Genomic DNA, 16942 nt, shown 5'->3' with positions numbered 1-16942 from the left:
GCCCATACCTGGTGCTGAGCTGGAGGCCGAGTGCTCCACGGTATCTTGTGTTCCTTCGATATTCTCCTTGTTCTCTGCCTGTTTCTTCAGTGTTCTGGTCTTGGAGGGAAGCATGGGTAACCGGGGCAAGTAAGGGACTATGGAGGAGGAAGAGGCTGTTCTTCCAAGCTCCTCTGCTACCTCTGTCAGGAAACACAAAAAGGGAATAGTTGGAACAGGGATTGGTAGAGGGAAAGAAAACCTAGGTTTACTACAAGCCCCAATTGGCAAGAAGAAATACAGGACTGGGAGCTACATGATTTATGGACTTAGTTCTTCCTCAAATCCAGAGGTATTCAAAGGAAGTGATATGTATTTCATAATGCTTTAAAACCCATTTGCATCTTAAAAAGTCAGCAAAAAAACCCACCAGTGGTAGCATCTGTACAAGAAGTCTGATATGAGTCCAGCTCTCTCCTGTAAGAACTGCCGAGAGCTAAAGCCAGCACTGAAGGCATTTGTCTCTGGTTTTAATTAAAGTGCCTCATGTTGATGTTCCTCAGATCCCCCAAAAGTTGTGTCCTCTCCGGCTCTAGATCTCAGCTGCTTTGCTCATGGCAGAGCACCACACCTCCCTCTTTAAAAAACAATACTCCCCATTTCCTTCCCAACATCAACATGAGGCATCTGACTGAAAACAACAAAAAGACAGAAAAAACCCCACACTCTCCTGGTCACACCCAGCCTGGCATTTGCGTGGGACACTTGATGTGCCTACTGTAGATCCTCCCAGGCAGAATTCAGTCTGGTGACCACATTTTTTTTTGTGGTAGGGAAGCAGATGGATCAGCTTCATATTTAATTTGAAAATGTAGAAGATGGTCAGACATTTCTGCTTCTCTGCTGCCTAGTGTCACACTTCTCACCAGTATTTACCTCCTGGCTGATCACATTTGAGAGCCAGGCTGCACAGATCGACTCCTAGAAGTAGCTAAGTAGAAAATCCAGAGATTAAGGCACACTTGTTAATAATAAAGGCTGGTAGAATGATACTTCATGACCTAATTGCTGCCAGCAGCAGGGGACTGTGATATGCATATATCTTTCAGCATCAGTCACTAGTGCTTTACTCTTCAGGGTGGGAAACAAGCGGCTTCCTCCAATAGAGGAGACAAGACTCTTGAACTCTTCGGCATCTTGGTGCTCAAATGAACTACTGACTGTCCTCTGCACTGGGCTATGTCTGAAATTTATTGAGTATTTGTGCACTAACTTAGAGAACATATTTGCAGACCTACAGTTAAGAGATGAAGTAATGGACAAAGCCTCTCACCACCACTAACTGCTGGCAGATGATCCTTAAGAGCCCGCCCTAGAAGAGAGAGCTCCCTGGGGGATAAACTCCAGCCCTGTTTCAGAAATAAAGCAACATGGGCTCTCACCCTCTGAGATGCTCGAGTCGTGGAACATGGTTTCAAAGGCCTGGTGGATCTCAGCAAAGGATGGTCGGTCTGGTGGGTTCCACTTCCAACCTGCAATGGGAGAGAGCAGAGTAAGTCTCAGTGCCTGAAACAGGTAGGAGATACTTTCTTATTCTGTCCAAGGAGACAGAAGATGCCCAAGATTCTCAACTGTAGTCAGACTCTGATCTCCTATTCTTTATCAGACTTTGGAGTCATTCACAGATATTAATTCATAGCAGCAGTCAGTCACCCTACAGTATCCTAACAAACCAATTCCGAAGATCCCAGCTCTCTGCAGCTCCACAGCTTTTTCTGGTCTCCCTATCTCTCCTTCCCAAGTTTTTGGGCAAAGAAGAATTCTGTGTTTGCTACACTGGCTGTTTGGACTGAACACATCTAGTCCACAACTGTGTGTACAAAGCTCCAGGCAACATTCTGCGCCCATGCTCTTAACACTGAAATTCAGGCTGAGCCTTCCAAAAGGAGAATGTATGTGCAATGAAGGGGAAAGAGGAAGAGAGCACATTGATCCAAGATGGAGCTTGGAAAGTTAGAGAAGGGTATATAACACATCATCACAAAAGGTGTAATTTCTGTAGTTAGAAATCTGCACCAAGTGAATATATCTGTTGACATCACCATCACATCTGGGAAGTGACGGTCATTCTGCTCAGTTTGGGTTGCACAATGTCACTCAGCCTTTTGCCCAATATATTCTCTGCTCTTGCAGTACTGAAGGAGATTGGAAATGCTCTTAAACTCTGTTGCTCTCTTCCTGCAGCACACTGTATCTTTTGGGCTTTTATTCATAGACTTTTCCATTTGTTATGGAGCATTAGGGAGCTTTTCATAGCCAATACTAAGTAGTGTGCTTGGAGGATGCATTCTGTGCACCTTTGTCAACTACCTGTCTCCTGCACAGGTGCTGTGTTTGCAGAGAACTTTCCTTCTCATTCGGTGACTTCACAGCGAGAGTGCTTTGACAAAACACCAGTATCACTTGCCACAAAGGGCTATCTAGCTGTGTTCAGAGATGGCAGCTTTTTGAGAGTGAATTCTTGTTCCCTGGAGGCCAGATTCATTTTGCATCAGTAACCAGGTATGTCTCAGGTGATGGGGCCTTCTCCGCATTAGCAAACAAAATGGCACAGCAATGACATCAAGAATTAGCTACGGATTTCTCCCACCCCTCCCAGGCTTTGTCCCCAAGACTGGAAGAAGATACTCACATGCCCTCATCAGTTCGTAGACCTTTGGAGGGCAGCCTTCCGGTTGTTCCATCCGATAGCCCTTTTCCAGCAGATCATACACCTGAGAGAGGTCGATGCCTGGGTATGGTGACATCCCATAGGTAGCAATTTCCCATAACAGCACCCCAAAGGCTGCAAAAGAAGGAAAACAAAACTCCTAGTCATAAGTCTATCTTCCTTTTGTGTTGCTTGTTACATTGTGGCCTATACTGTAGCTTGAGGCAGCACAGGTTTCTTGCAGGTATTTCAGGCCAGTCTAGGTGAAGACCATCATTGCATGCTAAAAATGTCACTGATGCATGAAATTGTGGCCTGGCAAGTAAGCATCTCCTCCCCACGCATTTTTGCCCAGGCCAGAAAGCAAATTACTGTCTAGGCTGGCAAAATAAAACAAAATGAAAAAGAAAAGAAGACTGAAGAGGAGTTCTCTTACCCCAGACATCTGATTTGATTGAAAAGGTGTTATAGGCCAGGCTCTCAGGAGCCGTCCATTTGATTGGGAACTTGGCTCCAGCATGAGCTGTGTAAGTATCTCCAGTCATAAGTCGACTTAAGCCAAAGTCAGCCACCTTCACCACATGATTTTCTCCAACTAAGCAGTTCCGTGCTGCCAGGTCCCTGCACAGAGAAGCACACTCCTTTACTGAGGCAATGGCAGGACTTTTGAATACAATCTTGTGGTTGCACAGCCTGTCCCTCTCTTCTGCATCAGAAAGAACTCTCTTCATACAGCAAGTGAAGGCAAGGGGAGCTTTGCTCTGAACAGTGTCAGAAGTTGAGCGGACTCAGGAGCAATAAGGTAAGTCAGGATGAGGGATCATTCTTTAAATTCTATTAAATTTACAGTGATGATAGTTGTTACAATTAAACGTTTATGTTTCCTGAGAATAGGATGAGCAGCTCGTCACACACTGCTAACAGCTTTATCTGACTGGATTAAAATAGGATTTAGGGTTGACAATGCCTTGCACATAAGGAGGTACACCAAAACAGGACAACAGCAGCTTTCATTGCTGTGAGGCAGTTGTGCACAAGATGGCAAGTCTGCTTGCCGTGGGCAAAAAGTATTGAAACCAAAGCAGCCAACAGATAAGCCAGTGTGCAACCTAACTCTGGAAGAAACCTCCCCAGAAGGATGAACTCCTGGGTCATCATGCTGAAGGCCTGTTCATCACTGCAATCTGAACCTGTACCAGCTCAATGTGTCTTTACCCACCTGTGAATGAAGTTTTTCTTCTCCAGGTACTCCATTGCAGAGGAGATCTGAGTGGCCATGTAGAGCAGCACAACAGCACTCACTTCCTCGCGGCTGCATTCCCGTAAATAGTCTAGCAGGTTCCCATAGGGCATGTATTCTGTCACAATGTAGAAGGGTGGCTCCAGGGTACACACGCCTAGCAGTCAAGAGGAGAGTGTGTGTGAATAAAGCTTCCCTTTCTTCCCTAGTTGACCATTACTCCCAACTGAGTATCCATTTGTTGCACTTCCTACTGATGTTTCTCGGAAGACTTCCACCTACAAGACCCAGATCAGTGCACTCTGACTTAAAATTTGGTGTTTCTATTTATCTGCCCATCCGCTTTATGGATGGAGAGAAACATGTCTATTAAAGCAACACTACTCCTATATAACTACACATGAAGGAGTAGCTCTGGGTTTTGGAGGGTTGCAGAATGAAATCAGAGTTATTCTGAACACGTATGATTTGGTTTTCTTCCTCTCTCTTCCTTTGTAAAGCTAAAGAGTGGCCAACTGGAAGTAGGTACCTGTCTACTGGCAAGATTTCCAGACTGAAATGTCACTAGAGAGTAATGTGAAGCACTCCCATGTGTGCTAGCTGGGTAAGCAGCCGGCATGGTGGGACCTGCTCTTAAAGCAGTATTCTCACACATTCCTCAGATGACTGCTTGCTACAGTCATTGCAATTATGTACAAAGAATGTATTAGCAGAGGAGGAGCCAACAGGATCCTCATGTCACACCCCTGTGAACTCCCACTGCAGCACTGATGAATGGCCTGCTCATACCGTTACACACAGAGTTGAGTAAAACTCAACTACACTGTGAGTCAGAAAGAACAAAAATGCATCTCTCTGATGAGAAATCTTTCCATCTCTGCTCCTGGAATCAGACAGGGCTTGGCTGACACTTCATCTGTGCCCATTTTTTAAATGGTACAGGATAGTTGCCATTATTAAAAGCCTTCACATTCTTTACATTTCTCCTTTCATCCCAGGCTTGGCTGGACAGCTTTGCTCCCGAAAGGAGCAGAAGTCCTGAGGCAATTAAACACTAGTAAAGGTTTAGAGTGTCTCCTCAAGAATCTTTCTACTCGTAGAATTAACAGTTATGCAGACTATTTAGTAGTGATCATCGTATCATGCCTTTGTCAGTGAGACAAACAGTGCAGAGTTGAGCTGCAAAGCCTGCAGATTTCTTCCATTCATGTGCTGTTTGATCTGACTTGCATCCCCACTGCCTTGGTCTCGTGTACTTATTTGGTAATACACAGGGTCCCTTACAACAGCAGTGATCTGGTCGTCTTCTGCTTAATAAGGGACTGGTTTTTCTATTTAGTGCAGCCTTTTCTACGAATATCTCTGATTTGAGAAGTATGTGGAAGGCTATTTGTTGTGCTTCTGACACAATTTTAAAATTTCACTTTGAATCTTCTTACAATTGTGTTCTGTTCGATCAGAAAAATATAAGTTATGGAAAATACCTCTGTAAATCCGATTTAACACAATGGAAAAGAAATCTCACCCTGGTAACTGAACCCTGGAGCGTGTCTAAGGCCTGGGGTATAAACTAACAGGAGGCTGATACTGCAGACTTTTATATAATGCATAGCCATCCCTCTACAGCAAAGCTGTACACTAATGTAACTGACTATATGCCATGTTTTATTTATTAATTAATATCTCTTAGCTCCAATGCTACATAAAGGAATAAGCTGTCAAATATACCACCCCCTAAGCTGACCTGATTAAATAAGAAGTTACATAAATACAGAAAAATCTGCCACTGCTTTTAAACAAGATAGATTTCTTTTTGGTGGAAACTCAAGTAAGAACAGAAAGAGCAAGGAATTTCACTAACCTAACAACTGCACTAGATTTGGGTGCTTGATCTCTTTCATCACAGCAGCTTCTTTCAAGAACTCTTCCACCTCCATGGTATCTTCCTAGACAGAGAGGCAAAAGAAGGGAAAATTTATCTTCATGACCAAGGTCTGCTTAACACCCCACATCCCAGACGAATACAAATGATGGCATCCAAATCTCCATTCTGCTGCTCTGGCTTTTACCAAAGCTAAATCCAAGACCCCTGAAAAGTGGCCTGGCTGGCCTGCAGCATTGCCAAGTGACAGATCTGCAGTGCCCAGAAAGTGCTAGGCTTTGTTTGGTAGCTACTGTGGCTACCACAGAAGTTGTGGCTGGTGAGAGGAAGGACTCCCAGATCACTGGCTTAGCTTCCCTGGCTAGCTATAAAAATTAAGCTTGAAAGCTCCCTTACCTAGGGGGTATGTAGAACTGTAGCTGTTAATACTGAAACAAACAGAAGGCTTTGAAATGGAAGATAAATGGAGAAGCTGATTTTTTCGAGGAGTAGGGGAGGGCTTGAGGAAGATACTTCCAACACCTTTGATTTCCTAAAGCTTTTGAGGGAAGTGAAGTTAACTATTTCTACCGATGTGACATACACATTCCCACAGGAGCTTGCTGGGCCAAAATTCCAAACTGTTTCTAAGCCACGTGCACTGGTGCAAGTTTGATAAGCCACCTTCGTTCTGCAAAGCTACTCTCAAGCGTGGATTTCATGCAGATCAGCACACTCCATTGTCTGATATTTGCATCATCAGGAGGTATAACTGAGGATGTTACAATGTCCTTACCCTTAGGATAAATGGTGACCAAATGAGCAGTGCCTACCTAACAATCTGAAAACTCACCTTTAATGTTTTCACAGCAACTGTGAGATTGTATCTCTTCCAGACACCAACATACACCTCGCCATACTGCCCTCCCCCAAGTTTGTGCTTCATGGTGATGTCAGTTCGCTCCATCTCCCACTTGTCATGGATGGGGGACACTCCATAGACAGTGGGCTTATTGCACTTGGGTGCTGGGTAATGCAAAGTTGTCACCAGTCCATCTGCTACTGTTGAGTGATGGTGCACTAGCTCTGCTAGCGTGCTGAAACGGCTTTCTGCTGTCACATATACCTGTTAAGAATGAACCAGGAACCTACTTAAAAGAAGGCAGCTGGAAGCTTTCACTAACATTGGAAAGCAGGTACAGTAAAAGCATTCTAGCAGTCTTTTTTTTAAAAAAGGTAAGGGAACCAGACTTCAAGAGTATTTATTCCCATGCTGTTGGGTAAATGAATATTCATCTGTGGTATTTTAGCTGGATATAAGCTACCACTTGAGAGCAGTGCTGCCTCCTGCCTTATGCTTTACAGGACTAGAAGCTGGCATTCCTGCAGCCAAGCATGAGGCCAGTCTCTGCATCACTCAAGACACTGTACTCCTATTTGACCAAGGTTCCAAAATGCTGACTTACCAAAGCTCTGCTTGTTCTAAGAGGATAAATGGAAAGGCATCACATCAAACCACAGCTGCTTTGTTCCCTAGCTGCTTTCAGCCAGGATAAGTACCATCTGCCCTCCTTCCAAAGCAGTCTTCGGGGACTTACTGATGAACTCTTGGCATATATGTTCTTTTTTCATATTTATCAACTCATGGCCCCGTCTTCTCTCACATACACTCCTCACTTAAAAGTCTGCAACTTGAGATTCTGTGCCACTCCTTACTTCCTCCCCTACAGCATTATCCAGAGATTCTTACCTTTCCATCTGAGGTGGTGTTGATCCTGTAGTGGTAAACACGTCCCTCGTACCTGAGCGAGATGGACAACTGCCCTGGGCTGCTCTCGCTTTCCCGAACCAGGAAGCTGCCATTGATGAGACTGCTCAACAGATACTCTGCTGCACTGCGGGACACGGGCCCATGGTACCATGAATGCTTTTCCAGGCTGTTCACTGGTGTGATGTAGTTGCTTGGCACCCAGCCTTGCCCATTCTTTGAACGTACCTCACTCCATTCACCATTCTGGTTGTAACCCAGGACTCTCAACTTCTCGCCTATGACCAGAAAGAAGAAAAACATCAAAATAAGCACAGTTCAATTTATTGGGATCTTAATAAGGGAGAAACTCACCACCAACTGACTAAGCCTGGGTTTGTAGTTTTACAAATCTGCAGTGGTGATGTTGTAACTAAGCTGTTTTATATAAAGTACTTATGGACTAGTTTGAGACAGAAGACCTAGGATCCTGTTCCCCAGTTTACTACAGCATGGGTGATGAACTGAGAAACCTTCCTGTAGTCCAGCTTTTTAGACTAGAACGACTTTTCTTTTTTCCTTGGGAAGGATGAGGTCTGTCTCCTACTTGAACCCTTAAACAGCATGTGACTTAAACAGTTCTGCAGCAGGTCATGTACTGAACAGAATGTACTGAATGTCATATATACATATACTGAATGTACCAAAGAGAAATGGGAAAATCTCTGTGTAATCTTTAATTCTTGATTTTTCCCCGGTTGCAAGTGCTGAATTCTGTTATCATCAATACTGCAACAATTTTCCTCTGCCTCTCCCTAAAGCAGGTGTCTCGCAGGGCTAGTGATCTGGGGAGCATGGAAGAGGCACAAGCGCAGACTGTTGTTACTCAAATCTGCCTCTGTGCTGGGAGAACTGCCCGGCAGGTGTCTCTCAAAACAAGCGAGAGAGACCATCTACTTAGAATCATCACTTAGGGAACAAGCTTCTTTAACTGCACTCATTTCCATTCCTCCCCTGGGAAGGGCTCTGCTTGCTATTTTCTGCTGGCCAGTTTTCAACCTCGTGGCTGCCCTGCGCTGCACAGCCTCACCTTTGGTGATGCTGAGCGTGTTGTCACCGCTTGCTACAAAATCGTAAAGTGCAACAAAGAGATTGGGATCGCTCTCAGTGGCTCCGAGCAGGTTCTCCTTGGAGCTCCATCTGATGGCTTCATTCAGTGCCTGGGGTTCAACATCACAACCGTAAGGGCGGTGCAGAGCTTCTGAAGAAAGAACAGGAGAGCAAATTACCTTGGGTGCAATTGTAAATAGATCAAAAGGCAGCGTTCTGCAGAGCAAAACCGCCTCCTGCACAACCCGCTCTTTTTGGAAAGAGAACACTGTGCCTGCACATCTTAGATCCCTGGTTTTCAATCCCCACTTTGGTGACTCTGCATTCTATAAGTTACTTCTAACAGGGGCTGAAGAGACTGACTGCCTACACACCAAGTAGCAAGCTATGTGTATAAAACTACTACTTAATATTTATTATATGACATATACTTCTACTAATACACACCCTATTTGAAAGTATTTAAGTATTCATAGTTTAAAAGAGGGTGAGAAATTAAAGGTGCCTTTTTTTAATGCATCAAGTAATGAAAGAAACCTTTTGACATTGAACTCTCTTATGTCTTTATTGTTTCTGTGGCTGGAGTAGGCAGCCTGGATCTGAAACCAACATCACAAATGCAGGTAAGACACAAATGAGATCTACAGGTAGGGCAAGCAACTGATGCAGTATTAGCAGGAATGATGACAATTTGTAATACATTTCAAGACTGTGTAAATAAGAGGTGGAAAAATGCCAGACACAGAAAATAGTAAGGGTGATGCTAGGTATTTAGCAGCAGCAGCATTTCTGAACACTCAAGCAGTTCTGTTTTGCTCTTTCAAAGGATAACTGATGCAAACATAGGCAGTGAGGGGAGGAACTGAAGCCGTTTATAGACAAAAGAAAAAAGTCTCCATAATTCCTGTGATGATGAAAAGCAATCTAAATATACAGGGTTTTGGAAAGAACTGTAGCAAAAAACCTGAAGACTTCATGGCAGTGCTATGTTGAGACCAGCATTGGTTTTCTAACCCACAGAGAGGTTTTCCAGGAATATCTAGCAGAATAAATTTCAAAATGAAGAGAAAGAGTGATGGTGGGGTTTCATACACATGGACTGCTCAAAGGGGAAAAATATGAAGGTGAAAAGGTGTAAACACTTTATCTGGAGGCACAACTGACACAAGTTCCTGTCCCAATATATATTTACCAGTTATCTTGTTGAACTTACGGAAATGTACACTGTAAAGAGATTTCATTAAACACACTAAACACAAAATGTCGATAAAAAACTGCAAGTTTTCTTTGATTTACAATCATGGCTCTGGCCCTGAAGGGTCCTTTTGGAGGGGCTAAGTCAGGCTCAGGATGCTTTTAAGCAGACCACTCCCAGAGAAGCGTGTGCATGTGACCACCTCCTTCCCTACACTCCCGTGAGACTTACATTCATGAGTGAGAGTTAGTCCATAAGGCATTTTGAAAGAGAACAATAAGCTCAAATGCAATACAGGACAGAGAAACTGGGAAACCGGCTAGACACAAAACAGGAAGAAGCCTGTGCCAAGTAACAGGCAGCTACAGGCCAAATCTGTGTCACAGGACAGAGCTCAGGCCTGGAAACCGATGACATGGAGGGGTTTCCCAGCATCTACATGCAAATTTTCCACTGTACTGTAGGTACATGAGAAAGTGAATGGTTGACGTTCTGTGTTGTTTTTAAACACGTAACTAAGTGGCTTTAGACTGCATTTCTGGTAATTATTCACAGTCATACTGCTTGAATAACCTGCTCATCTTGCAATTACTTAATAACCTACCTCCTGAGCCTTGCCAAAATAGGCCTTTATCACGGTTCTCCCAGCAAGAATAGAAGTGATTAGAGATTAAGCTACCAAAAAGTCATTTATTTGATTTCATTGTCTGCAGATGCATCGTTTACCCACACTTCTTGTTCACAACCATCAACTGCAGTTAGTTTTACGATACACTGACCCATCATACTGGGTGCTATCATGGAAAGGAGAGGAAGTCCCAATACCTGCTCAGCTACCTACGTTATAGCAGAGCTGCCAACATCTCACTGTGATTCTATTTTTAGGGCTCAGTGTATGCATATGTATGTCCAGTTGTTAAGCACCAGGAAAGAAGACCAGTTCCTAAATCCATCTCTCTTTATGTTCTAAAAATACATATTTAGTTAAATAACACATTCTTTATAACCCTACAGTGACTTGTACTAGAGTGTTTCAGTGCCTTAAGCAAAGTCACTGAGCAAATGTGCTATGCAAGAAATCTGGCAACACATCTCTGCTAAAAGTAAGCAGTGCTGCCAAGAAATACCTGACCTTTCAACTCCAAAATATCTTAACAGTGTTTTAAACAACTTCTTACAATTATGTATCTGCCAAAATGTAAAAGGTTTTAAACAAAAACATATGGAATTGTTAGAAATTTGCAGTGTTTGGTTCTCAAGCCAGAAAGGCTCACGAACTGTGCATCCAAACCCTACTTAAAAGGCAGCACAGTTAAGCGTTTCCCCATGCACTCGATGGGTAAGCTTCGAGAAGCCTGGTAACAGTTCAGCCTGCCCACGCTGAGCCCATCAGTGGGCATGTTAGCAAAGGTAAAACCAGCAGAAACGTCACCTGCTGCTTGGCACTGAGCAGGTCTGCCCACACAAAACTTCCAGCAAGGAGCCAAAGCAGATGTGGGACTACTACCACTTCCTCAGGAATGCCTGAGAGGCTGGCACATATTTTTAATACATACGTTATGTACAAAAAAAAGCCAGCGGAAGTTAATGTTTGATGAGGAGCTTCAACCACTTAGCTCTAGTGCTTACCTAAAAAGCACATCACCTAAAAATGAAATGCTTTTAAGAGTTCATGTCTCACTAACTTCCTTCACTTTCATTTTTAGAGTACCCTGGATGCTTAAGTAACTGTAAAGGTTGCTCAGTATCTACTAAATGGGCATTTACCAGGATAGCAAAGTACCTTTTGCAGGTTATTATTACATAATAACCTATGGTGTTCAATACAGCGTGGGCTCTCTAACCATCCAATACTTAAGTATATGGAAGGTCAGTGAAACTTGATAGTCTCATAGATATCACTAAAGAAACCAAGATATCCAAAGCATATCACAACCCATATACCAACTGAATAGTCTGCAAGCTCTGTTCACAGGAGGTGTAAGGAAATGAGCTGGAAGTTTTGCTTTGTGTCAGGTCCTTTTAAAGGCTAACCATAAAGCATATATTTCCACTTTCATTTCCTATACTTGCATAATCATTTAGCACACAAGTAATACACAATCCTGCAAGGAAGTTGTGCTTCATCCATCTCCTTCCTTTTCTTCATTCCCACAATACAATTTGCTTCTCTCCGGATATGAACGCTTTTCCTATTCAGCCAATGTGTTAAGGGGTGCTTTATCCCCTACTCTGTGCTGCCAACACAATAACTACCACTCTCACAGTCCAAAAGCAGGAGGTAGCATATACTAAATCTCACAGCTTAGAATCATCATGAAGTCCAGAAGTGGTCTCTCTCTTACTTCTGAAATACTAACTGTATACTCATAAACAGGAAGCATTTCAATAACCCTAAACCTAGATAAAAGCAGGCAATCTCAGTCCTGCCTGTGGCTGGTCTCATGCTACAAGACGAAGACAGACTTGAAGGGACCTACATCCTTCTTGAAGCACCTGGAGAAATACATGAAAGGGATGGCAGAGCATCACATCCCTGAGCATCATACCTGTGAAACTCACGCCAGGCTCCGAGGCTTCCTCGCCAAGGCAGCAGAGCAGCTTGCCCTCTTTGCCATAGCTGGTAGACTGGAAGAGGACCGTCCCCACAATCATACTCTGCTTCACAGCAAGAAGAAGAGGCTGCTTGACCTGAGCAGTCCTGGGCTGCCACTGCCAGCAAAAATGCCACCACGTGCAGACAACTGCTACTCACAAGGCTCGTGTCCAGTGAAAAAGGAAACACTGCTGAGCGGGTGAAGGAGAAACTGGGAAAATCGAGCGGCAGGGTAACGTGGTTATTAGCTGGAAGTGAGGGTGGAGCTTCCCAGGGAACGCTGAGCAAACAGAGGATGTGGGGACTGGACTGCAAGTTGAAACAATTTTAAGATGAGCTATAAAGACAGAATTTAGTTCCACTATGAGTTAGGCAACAAAGTGTTTGGGAAGAAAGCAAATGGTTTCCTTGGAGAAATTCTTTCGCACACAGTACAAAACAGATCACCCATTAAGGGGACCGCCCAGATTGGCTCATTTTTCCACTCATCATTGCTGGAGTACTATTTACATGAATCAACAGGAAATGATGTTAGTGAAAATACACATCTAAGAGATGTACAAGTACTGAGCAAGTAGACCCTCTTGAACATTTCAGGATTTCAGAAAGAAACAAAAAGCAAGAGCAGTACAGTACACCCAGTCTGATCTGCCTTTGCTGATTTACTAAGACTCAGGAGAGTTTTCCAAAAGGACACCATCAAATTACCTCTAAAACCCCATAAGATTTCTTGTATGAATTGATTAAAAGCCCTGGTTTTCTAGGCTACAATGGTTTGCAGCAGGACAGGCTCCTTCTAACACCTAGCCAAGGAAGGGTTAAAGAACAAGCTATCACCCTGGCAGTCGCACCTGGGAGGGTGGTGGGCCTGGAAGGGGTATAAAAGGGAAGGGAAGGGAGTGGTTTGGCTTTTGTAGGGGGAGAGGAGGTGTTGCAGCCCACCAAGGGAAAAAAAAAAAGTGCAACATTTCTGTAATCCATGAACTTCACAGTGAGAAAAGCAGACATGCCATGTGATGTGAACTCAGATCAAGTTAAAGGTAAGAAATGAGCCACCTGGCTTATTCTAAGTATTTGTGTTTTGTAAGGCTGGGAACGTGGAAAAACCCTATATGAAGTGTGGATATGCTGTGGTGATGAGGAGTTGCTTTTCCTTGTCTGGCCTATGACATGAGTTATTTTCTCTGCCACCATCACCTAACATATGTAGGAAAAATAATCAAAGAAATTACCTTAGGAGACCTGCATAATGTTGTTTAGCCCAAAGTTCCGCCAAGTGAGTGACCTCTTCTCCTCCTCCAAAACCAAACTCAGTGAATCCTGTAGCATACTGCTCTGTAGTTAGAGGCTGAGATGCCTTTACTTAAAAACTCCTAAGCTTGCTTTCTTTTCCTGTTTTTTCCTCTTGTGGTTTATTGTTTCCTCCCCTCTTATTTGCTCCAAGTGCTCTTGATTACACTGGTATTTATACTAACCTTAGGATACACAAGAAAAAGCACAATTGGTAGAAAAAGCACAATTGGTAGAAAATTGGTAGCCTCAGAAACATGTAGATGAGCTTTGTGATAAATGCACATTTCAGGTGGGTCTGAAACGGTACCAGGAGATGACAAACGACCTATGGATTTGTGGCTAAACTACTCCTAACTGTAACACTTAATAACTGTAGCTGAAGTAAATTTACTTGTTAGTTAAAATACAACAGATGAGTAATGGGTATTTGGAACAAAGAAGCATCAGCAGAAAGTAAGGTTGGATTAATAATGCAACTTGCAAATACTCATCCATTGACCCCATCGATTTTTCACCTGTCAGAATATGCTTAGCCCAAGCCTAATGGCTGACTGGTCTGTTAACGAGCTCATGATGGGAATCAAGCAGCGGCCAGCACTGGCATTATGGGCAAGTAACATTTTGGCTGTAAGCTTCTCATTCATAGGGTAATGCTGTGCCTGCATCCTTCCAGCCACCTTCCTAAAGGTGTTTCTCAGGGGGGAGGGTATGGGGTGTCCCTGCCCAATGTACAGCTGTTCAGAGAATCCTATGAAATGCACCCAGGCAGTATAAAATCAGGCACTCCTCTACCTTCTAGATGAGTGTTATTTCTTCTACAACTGATTTTCCTAGATAGTTATTTTACACTGTAGGCCATCACCTTGACATCTGCATCCACCCCATCTGCATCCTGTTTCCATTCCCTTCACAGAAAGTACACAATATAAAATCTTAATTCTGCTATACTCAGCTTCCTCAGTGGAAGAATCAACCTTTGAGGCACAGCAGCTCTTCCCAGCTCTTTAGACTATTCCCTGTGGTGTCCTTCAAAGCCGTTTCCTGAGAGTGGTTACCCTTTCTGTAAAACTTAAATCATCCATTCAGAAGCATTTTTCTAGCTTTTCTAGTGGTGGAAAGAAGTTGAATGTAAGGAAATCTTGCTAACTATGTCACTTTGAAATGTACAGATCAGGGAGCTTCTAAAAAATGTGTTATAGTCTGAATTTATGAACCAGCTGTCAATTTCTCTTAAATAAAAGAATGTGTAAATGGAAATACAGCTCTGAAAAGGCTTTGGTGGTGTTGGTAGCAGGCCAAAGTGACTGGCTTATCAATGGAAGGAAGACAGAGAAAGGGTTATGGGGTAAATATTATACTGCATGCAGTCTCAATCGGGTATCTTAGCACTTTGGATCAAAAAACATAGGCGCTGTGTGTGTGCATATACATACACAGTCTTTCATCTTCTGTCTACTCACATGCCATTTCCACAAAGGGATACTTGAATACAAGTGTGTATATGCCCCATCTTTCACTTTATTTTCATTTTGAGTCTTTAAACTCAACACCAACATAAACATCCACAATGCTATTTCATCACACAGACTCATTTTATACACTTGCTTTTAAGATTAACAAAGAAATAGGCAGAGCACAGAAAACAGGCCATCAATAACTAATAGCTGCTAGTTTAATTTGTTATTTTTCACTGCATCTTCAAAACATACATCACTCTACATCACTAGACTTAAAGATCTTTAACCAGCTTGTTAGTAGGAGGATTTCTGCCTTAATGAATATGAGGAAATGAAACCGATAACATAGCAGCAAGCAGGTTTCTTATTTTGCTGACACGATTGGAAAAGTATCAAGTTCTACAGTAGCTTTGTTTCTGATGCCAAGTCTCAGCACTTCCTTACTAACCAAAAATACTCAACAATGTCCTAAAAAGCATACCAGTGTTGAACAGGCCAAGTTCCTGCTGTCTAATGATGTGGCAGCATAGAAGCAGACCTATGAACATTCTTCACAGTGTAAGAGAATTCAGGCCTTACCTAAGTGGACCACCTAGTCTTTCTGCTGACATACATGTGGCCATGAAAAAAAATACAGTTTAAAAGGGTCAGACAGCTCACATATGGCTTTGGTAAAAGGCAGGCAACCTAACTAAATGTCATTCCTAGGTGTTCCTCTCCTGCAAGCAACCAGACTCTTAATAATGTGGTTTGCTTGAGCTAAGCACAGATCCGTAGTTAGTCTTCGGGCCTCCCACAGTGTGGTGCAATGTTCAGTACTGTAAACAACCCACTGAATGAAGCCAAGAAACACAGCTCCAAGCCAAGAACTTGGGATGGGTAAGGAATAGGTTTCTATTTATGGTCCCAGGCTAGAAGAGACAGAATGGGAGGAGATTTCAGTCAGTGACAAAACTGCATCGTGAACAGCTCATATCGTATAAAAAGAAATGTTTAAGTCAAACTGGTAACACCAACTACCAAAATCTATCTGAAGTAGAAAAGGTCCATAAAAGTGACCTTTGATATCAAGAAGAAAAATATATGAAGAAACCTGAAAGCTCTCCATACACCTCACCTCCTAGGAGCAGATTTATTTTGCAACATAAGCTCCTGCATATGATATTCCCCTCATTGGGGGGGGGGGTGGTCTTTACCTCGAAGACCTGCTTTTGACCAGCTTGATATAAAAATCCAAGGAAAGACAAGGTTTGGTTTTTTTGGTATTACTGAACTTTAAGTAGTAGAAGGAGAGAAACAAATTGATCTCAGTTGATTTAGTTACACCAATGTATGAACCTGCTGCAGTGCTTCCCTATTTTTTCCTCAACTAATTTCTAGTAAAGAAGTATCTCTTTAGTGCAGAATCCAGTATGAAACAAGCTTAAACTCCAAAGTATTCATCTGAAAATCTTCAGTCTCTTCATAGATCTCTTCACTCATGCAATCTCTTCATAGAACAACTGTACAAGGCTGTAAGCAACCAAGCCTTCCACTGAAGCATTTGGTAGCACTGCTGTTTTAAGAGGGAATTTCAAAGCAGATGAGGTATTGACCATCTTCAGTACAAACACTGCTAACTCAATAAACCGGCTTTGTTAGCTCTAAGATTTCCTGTTCTCACAGAACTCTGTCAGCAAAGTGACTCTGGGATAAATGATGCAAGTTTTTAGATACATTTTAAAAAAAACCTTTAGGGTGAGGAACTTCTGTGA

The 16942-nt window shown here is 42.9% G+C and overlaps 1 protein-coding gene across 4 annotated transcripts in view; it reads right to left on the bottom strand.

The window, feature by feature from the left end:
• Positions 1 to 16942, bottom strand: part of ABL2 (ABL proto-oncogene 2, non-receptor tyrosine kinase) — a 48189-nt gene that overhangs the window by 6915 nt on the left and 24332 nt on the right. For 3 of the 4 annotated variants that reach the window (XM_062004296.1, XM_062004299.1, XM_062004297.1), the window contains exons 2-10: positions 8628 to 8798; positions 7541 to 7836; positions 6644 to 6916; positions 5791 to 5875; positions 3909 to 4086; positions 3126 to 3310; positions 2672 to 2824; positions 1422 to 1511; positions 9 to 182 (exon numbers count right to left, since the gene is read on the bottom strand). In XM_062004296.1, the coding sequence (XP_061860280.1) occupies positions 9 to 182; positions 1422 to 1511; positions 2672 to 2824; positions 3126 to 3310; positions 3909 to 4086; positions 5791 to 5875; positions 6644 to 6916; positions 7541 to 7836; positions 8628 to 8798 (1605 nt within the window). Of the gene's footprint in view, positions 1 to 8; positions 183 to 1421; positions 1512 to 2671; positions 2825 to 3125; positions 3311 to 3908; positions 4087 to 5790; positions 5876 to 6643; positions 6917 to 7540; positions 7837 to 8627; positions 8799 to 12391; positions 12498 to 16942 lie in introns of those variants that run through there. The other variant, XM_010210734.2, reaches the window with a different exon arrangement.

The sequence above is a fragment of the Colius striatus genome, chromosome 10 (genome assembly GCF_028858725.1).
Source record: "Colius striatus isolate bColStr4 chromosome 10, bColStr4.1.hap1, whole genome shotgun sequence".
Taxonomy (NCBI): Eukaryota; Metazoa; Chordata; class Aves; order Coliiformes; family Coliidae; genus Colius; species Colius striatus.
The sequence above is the reverse complement of the archived record's forward strand: the minus strand, read 5'-3'. Positions and strand labels throughout refer to the sequence as shown.